Genomic DNA, 7,529 nt, shown 5'->3' on the forward strand with positions numbered 1-7,529 from the left:
TGCCGGCGGGGCGGAGCGGAGCCTTTGCCGCGCTCCCGCCCGGGGCTCCTCGTGCGGCCTCCGCGCAGGCCGCGCCGCCCCGGGGCCGGCCGCGATCCCGGTGCTCGGGGCCTGGATCCCGCTTTTCCGGGCCAGGAAAGCCGCTGGAATAGAACCACGGGCCTTGCTGCCCCGCGGTCCGACCCGTGCCGAAAAGGTTGAGCTTTTCACGCGCCTTACCTGGGGTGAGACTTGCGGAGTCAGTGCGCTGTCGGCTCTTCCATTGCAATCACAGAAAATCACCCCGCGGGTGAGGGTACTGGTCTTCTAGATCGTGTTATGGCTTTAAAATCAATTATTTTTCCATCTCTTGAAACAAAATTTTAGTTCAGAAAATACTTAATCTCAGGAGAACACGGTTGACTTGATCAGGGCCCTTTTTTCCCTCCTTTCACCTCCGGCACATGGCACTGACTGCAGAAGAGCCTGGGCCCCCAGTGCTCTTCAGTCATGGCAACCGCTTCACATTCCCTGTTTGCAGCCTTCTCTTCTTCAGGACTGTCCCGTATATAGGTCAGATATTTGTGTTTCGTGTCCAAATATTTTTCTGCTCGCAGGAGCTGCCACGTGCAGCAAAAGCCAACTAGCCTGAGACAAAAAGAAATACACCCGTGCGTCCGCCTTACTAATTTTCATGCTGCAATCCGATATTAATATCAACTTCTTATGGTGCTTTCTAGCTTCAATTTCCATGGATTCATTCTTTGTAGTATTTGTATCGCTTGTATCTGATTCTGTGTTTTTTCTGTTTTGTGCTAAAGTTATAAGTGGTTTAAAATGCTGTCACTCCATAGGTGAAAATCTTCTTGAGCTGATGCATTCACTACATTTGGAAGCTGTACAGTCATCAGCTTCCTAGCTGCTCTGCTTCTTGATACTGAAGAGTCTAGGATTTTTGGTAAGAGAGCATGACTGTTAGTATTTTAAACACTAAAACCTGTTTCTGAAGGACTCTGCTTCAAAATGTCCTGTCTGTGACAAAAAGGGTGCTGGAGAGAAGGCTTGTAGATGATCCTGAGTGCTGGAGTTCTGACTTACCTGTCTTTTAGGTGAACTTTCTGCTTCAGAGCAGAAATGTGAAACTGGACTTCAGCAGCTCTGTGCATTTAGCGAGTTCTTAACTGTATCAAAATGGGCTGGAGGGCAAGAAGGGGGAGTAGGAAAAAACTTTTATATTTGATACTCAGGTTTTCAATATGCTTGTGTTGTTCCATAAGGTTCTGAAAGATAAACTCGATACAAACAAGTCTAACTCTTTAATGTTTTTACTTTACAGTTCATGTAGATTGTCCAAAATGAATGAACATCCTAAAAAGAGGAAAAGGAAGACTCTGCATCCGTCTCGTTACTCAGGTCAGTCTGGAACTTGAGTTATGTATACTTTAGTAAGTTAATCTTTTTTCTGAGAATAATAACTTTACAAGAAGTGACTACTTGTGCCAACAAGTGGAAAAGCAGCGACACAAAGGGTGGGATAAGAAATCTTGGCTCGAAGCAGCACCCACTCTGCTGGCTCCTTTGTTGGGCCACCTTGAGCCAATGCACCTGAGTGGTTTGTTCTGTACTCCTGCACATGGGGGAACTGGCTTAGCTGCAAATAAAGGTGATTCTGCTTCCACAGAGGCCAGGAATTCTGTAAAAGGTGGGGTGGGTAGAGAGGAATGTTCAGCACTGAACAGACCACACACTTGTCAATGTCCTCAGTGGGAGCAGAACCCTGATACTCCTGACATCGGGGCAGCAGCTGGAAGGTGTAAATCACAACAGGAATTCTTCCAAAACAAGTAAAAATATGAAAAGAATTTTGGTGAACATGAAATACATCTGTAGCTACAACAAGACATGAGTACTTACACTTTTTTTGTTGATGTTCTGGTTTAGATTCTTCAGGTGCAAGCAGATACATAGACAACAGTGGGATTTTTTCTGACCACTGCTATAGTGTCTGTTCCATGAGACAGCCAGATATAAACAGAGGTAAGACTATGTTTTGGAGTCTTGTTCTGTAGTTCTTTAAAGTACTGTTCCTATTCATAGAAGCAAATAGAATACACAGCAGGTGATTTCTGAGTGTCCTTGTGACCTGATGGGCCTTAGACTGGTGGGAGATTGTTCAGTTGTTACAGCTGAAATACAGTTTTCAAAGTAGAAACAATGACAACAAAAAGACCTCTCAATTCTACATTTATAATGGTGATTAAACTAATTCCATTACTCACTACCTAGGTAACAAAGTTGATGAGTTCAGATGAAAATTGCCAACAGTTGCTTTGAATTGTCCTTGTACCGGGCAAAAGAAAATGCCTTTTTTTAAAACATCCAATAGCAGGTGGGAAGTTAGCAGAGTAAATGTGATAGTGGATTTTTAGTCTATTTATTTTTCTTTTCACTTTAATAATTAACCATAAAGTCTGCAGAAGTTTTAGAAGTATCATATTTTAAAATGCAATGTCCAGAAATATTGAAGAATATTTTTTTAAGTTTTGTCTTTTAAATGTAATGTTTCATTTAAGGATTTAAATTTTTTTTCTGTATAATCAGCTGAGTATTTTCAGTAGTAAATTCAGTATTTTCTGCTGCAACCTTCTAGATAGAGTTGTTACTTTTTAAATTCTTTTGTTTTTCTCTGCATGTATGGAAATAATTTTCAAGGTATTTGTTGTTACTTTTTGAAAATGTAGGTTATGATGTGCTTAGTGTACAAAGATAAATTGATGCAAATAGAATAAATAAATAGCAAGTAAGATTTGTGACTAAATTCAGGAATCAGGATGGTGCTAGTGTGGAGAAATGCTGACAAGGAAGTGCTTCCCTTCTGTTGGCAGGCAGATTCCACAGTCCTGTGCAGAGCCTGGACACGGATGATGACGGGAGTCCCGTGCATGCCGGGAGCTCGCACTGGAGCGGGGCACACTCAAACGTTGGGATGCACTGCACAGACCCTAAAAGGAAGGATAAAGGTAAAGGTCAGTGTGTTTGCAGATGAGGTGCTGGGAGGTTGGAGACCCCAACTGCTGCTGGCTTTTTGTGTAGCTTCCTCGCTTTGGTAGAAATTGTGAAGGATTTACATTTTCTGGTATTGCTTTGTTAGCTGAAAATACAGCTAACAGGGGAGAAATAACTGGTCTATTGCATTTGAAAGCTGCTGGAGCTGACTGAAAAGTTAAAAATGGGTCCACGTGTTTTGTAGTGGGTTTTTTCCAACCTTTTGTTATGTATTTCTTCCTGCAGAAAAAGGTACTAACAATGGAATGTGCAGAGATTTATGTGACTCACCTATATTCAGTGACAGCCCCACAGAAGAAGAGAAGCCTCTAGATATCCAAACTGTAGAAATTTCTACAACAGAAGTGAATGCTGTAGAAGTTCACGATATAGAAACACAGACTGTGTCACCTGAGAAGCTGGAAGCTGAGGACCTTGAGGAAATCCCTCTGGAGACCTGTAAAATCTTTGAGAAGAACCAGGCTTTGAATATCACAGCTCAACAGAAATGGCCCTTGCTGAGAGCCAACAGCAGCGGCTTATACAAGTGTGAGCTCTGCGAGTTCAACAGCAAGTACTTCTCTGATCTGAAGCAGCACATGATCCTGAAGCATAAGACATGTACAGACACTCATGTCTGTAAAGTTTGTAAAGAAAGTTTCTCCAGCAAAGTGCAGCTCATTGAACACGTAAAACTACACGAGGAGGATCCGTACATCTGTAAATACTGCGACTACAAAACGGTGATTTTTGAGAATCTGAGTCAGCACATAGCAGACACTCACTTCAACGACCACCTCTACTGGTGTGAGCAGTGTGATGTGCAGTTCTCCTCCAGCAGCGAGCTGTACCTGCACTTCCAGGAGCACAGCTGTGACGAGCAGTACCTGTGTCAGTTCTGTGAGCACGAGACAAACGACCCCGAGGATCTGCACAGCCACGTGGTGAACGAGCACGCGTGCCGGCTCATCGAGCTGAGCGACAGCTACAACAGCAAGGAGCGTGGCCAGTACAGCCTCATCAACAAAATCAGTTTTGACAAATGCAAAAACTTCTTTGTGTGCCAGGTGTGCGGCTTTAGGAGCAGGCTGCATACGAATGTCAACAGGCACGTAGCTATTGAGCACACCAAAATATTCCCTCATGTTTGTGATGACTGTGGGAAGGGGTTTTCAGGTATGTTGGAATATTGCAAGCACCTAAGCTCTCATTTATCTGAAGGGATTTATTTGTGTCAATACTGTGAATATTCAACAGGACAAATTGAAGACCTTAAAACTCATTTGGATTTCAGGCATTCAGCAGATTTGCCTCATAAATGTACTGATTGTTTAATGAGGTTTGGGAATGAAAAAGATCTTTTAAGTCATCTTCAGATACATGAGACAGTGTGATTGCTTTCTTTTTCTGTAATCAATTTGTTAGAATTGGAATTAATTTCCAGTCACTGGAATGTGATATTAAATACAATTTTAACAGCAATTGTACATTTCTAATGTTTTCATCTTTATATCAGCCAAGCATGTAGAGCACTTGGTGTTGTGAATTTCCTTGTCTAGGGGTTTCAGTAGGAATAATCACATTTACACTGTGATGGATCAGGTTTTGGGGGGAGGGACAGTGGGAGTAATTGCATGTTGTGATACCAGTTCTGGTGGTCATCCTGCTCTTTCCTGTCTAGTGTACAAGACCACCTCTCATGAGTTTAGAAAGGCACAAAAACAAATATCTAATTCCATGCTTAAATAACCCAGTACTGGTCTCAGTTCCACATCCAGCTCATGTTACCCTGGGTGGCAGCAGGTCACTGCGCTGGTGTTTAGCAGTAGCACTGGCCTGCCAAAGATAAGGGTGCTCCAAAAGTTCCCAGGCATGGACATCTCCAGATTCACATACCAGCCTTCATTTCCCACCTCATGCTCCTGATAAGCTTTTTCAATTGTCCTGTTTTTCTCCTGGGACACCTTTCTGACCTCACTGTTCACTTTGTTCTGTGCAAGTCCCATCTGTGGGACTGTCCAACACATGCACAACACACTCTTCCACATATATACTACACAACTTCCACATGATATTCCCTTTATTTACCTTCAGTTCTTGCCTTTTAATGCACTGAGGAGAAACACATTGCTTGGGTTTGGATTGGATCATGTTCTAAATAGTAATTGCAAAAGGAATTTGCAATGATCCTTCTGAGAATGTACAAAATTAATTTCTTATATAAAATCCTGATATAGCTCTCACTGAAATTATGGATGTCACCAACCTCTGACTAGAAAAAACTTCTAGTAGTCTATGTTATTTTAGTAATTCTGTATAATTATCTTTTCATCACTAGTAACTTGAGGAATGTTATTTTAACTCTGTAAATTTTTAACTTTTATGTACAGGCTTAAAAGACCAGTACATTACAAAATTTTTGCTAATCACTCTCAAATTATTTCACACATTTGTTTATATTTTACAAAGCACTATCCTGCCATTGCAATAATTGGAAGTGAGTTTTTGCAGTTCATTCTGTAGCTGTATATCTGAGTGGATACTTGGACAGATTAAAAAAAAGAGTGGGGTCACTTAGATCATGCTAGAGATCATGGTGAAAATATTCATCCTAATTACTGGTGGAGTTTACATTTCTTTCTTCATTGATTGTAAATTTGTAATGTAAGATTGTCTAATGCAAGCTTTGTATAGAGATAATTAATGTATCAAGCATTTCTTGATCAGTGAGGTTTGGTGTTATCAGCTTCAAGGCGTGCAAGAGTCTGTGGATTTGATTTTTAAAGCTAAGGATAAAACTTGGCTGAATGTTATCGATTAATGGAAGTTCTGATTTCCAGAGAAGTATTTCTGGAAAGTCTTATGAACCACTTAGTGTTTATTTTGCTGTGAGAGGAAAGACCATTTCTATCACTTTGAAATGCTGATATACTACTAGATCTGGTTTTTGTCATTGAAAGGGCAACCTGAAGGTGTCTTGCTGTATTTTATTACTCCCTTGTTTATAGAATGATAGTATCTGTGGTACAATTGCTGATTTCCTATTTTGAACACATTCTTCCCTGGTTGGCTTAAAATGGTAGCAATAATATAGTTAACAAAACACTAAGATGAGTTATTTTCTGTATGGAAAGTTCATTTTGTTCATATATCTGAATGGGGGAATGCTGGTTCTCTGAAAACTTTGCTCCTGTTGATGGCACAGAGGTGGAATGGCACAGCTGAGCTCTGGAGAGAAAGCTGCTCTGGGAGACACACAAGAAGTGGAAAAAAGGCATTTAAAAATCCCCAAAAATAAATAAGGGGGCTTAAGAAGTGTGTTGTGTAAATTGTGTAGACCAGCAGGAAAGGTGGTGTCCTGTGCCAGCACAGAGCCCTGTGACACAGCAAACTTGCTTGTTGATATGAATAACTTAATAGCTGTCTTTGCGTTGGGTTATTTCTGATCTCTAAAATGGGAATCAAAACATTCCCCCACAGGAATGCTGTGAAGCGAAATCATTCCAAACTAAAATGCAGCGTCTAAACAGGAAATGTATCCAAGGTTATTTTATGTTGGATTTTATAAATGAGGGACTAATATTAATATTTTCTTTGTAATCTCTATCAGGGAGTAAATGGAAGTGTATGGGAGTAGCATGTCTCATTTTAAAAGGGAACACAAGTCCACTGCTGGCTTCCACATGATCTGCATGTTAAAGCAAGAAAGTTACTAAGTAGTAGGAAAAATAGGTAATGAGTATGCCTGGAATCCGGAAGGCTGAAGGGCATGGCTGAGCCTGCCAAGGACAGGCACGACATTTGGGTTATTTGGGTGAAGTGCAAGGTGAGTGCTCTGAGCTGAGCGCAGCTGCTCTGGTGCCGCCACAGCTCATCTCAGTCCGGAGAGGCAGAAATAAACTGTAGGGACCAGGACTGTGCCGCTATTTATTATTTTTCTCCAAGGCAGTGAGTATCAAATTTGGTGGTTCACTGGTACCTGCAAGGTTCAGCTGTTTCAGGAGCAGCGTTCCAAGCAGAAGCTATGCAAAATCATGAGATTGGTTTTGGCAGTGTTTTGTATTTGTGAGAGACCTGTATTTGATTCTTTGCTTTTCAGACTTTTGAACCCTTCGTTTCAATGTGTGACTTGATTTTAGGGGTATTTTCCAACCATAACAAATCTGTGTGTATCAGATTCCTGGATCGTATTTCTTATTGAGCAAAAGACCATTTTTTATGTGAAAGACTGTTGACTTCAAAGTTTACATCCCACAAATTATTGCAAGATCTTAAAATACAGCAGATTAGTAATCCTCAAATATCGTGTCCTCTCGAATGCTGTTGTCGCCGATTTCCATTTTGGTTCTCGTTTCTTATTGCTCCCGTACCAAAAGCATGAGGTACCGGTCTCTAACTCCCGAAGGCCCGCGGCGTTGTCCCGTGCGGGCTTTGTCCCGTGCGGGCTTTGTCCGCACCGCGGTGCTGAGGGCGAGCCTGGGGGATGATCCCGGCTCCATTTCGCG

At 41.6% G+C, this 7,529-nt stretch overlaps 1 protein-coding gene across 6 annotated transcripts; it reads left to right on the plus strand.

The window, feature by feature from the left end:
• The first annotated feature begins 6 nt into the window (after positions 1–6).
• On the plus strand, positions 7–6,344 carry ZNF639 (zinc finger protein 639). 6 transcript variants are annotated; one of them, XM_039713679.1, is made up of 6 exons: positions 7–552; positions 834–937; positions 1,316–1,392; positions 1,921–2,016; positions 2,865–3,005; positions 3,271–6,344. In XM_039713679.1, the coding sequence occupies exons 3-6, from the start codon at positions 1,335–1,337 to the stop codon at positions 4,416–4,418; spliced, it is 1,443 nt and encodes a 480-aa protein (XP_039569613.1). In that variant the 5' UTR covers positions 7–552; positions 834–937; positions 1,316–1,334; the 3' UTR covers positions 4,419–6,344. The 6 variants fall into 6 exon arrangements, with proteins under 6 accessions (XP_039569613.1, XP_039569615.1, XP_039569614.1 ...); XM_039713681.1 differs by having other exon boundaries at positions 7–289; XM_039713680.1 differs by having other exon boundaries at positions 7–224.
• Positions 6,345–7,529: the final 1,185 nt, after the last annotated feature.

This window comes from Passer montanus, unplaced genomic scaffold (genome assembly GCF_014805655.1).
Source record: "Passer montanus isolate IOZ18808 unplaced genomic scaffold, ASM1480565v1 scaffold29, whole genome shotgun sequence".
In the NCBI taxonomy this organism is placed as follows: domain Eukaryota; kingdom Metazoa; phylum Chordata; class Aves; order Passeriformes; family Passeridae; genus Passer; species Passer montanus.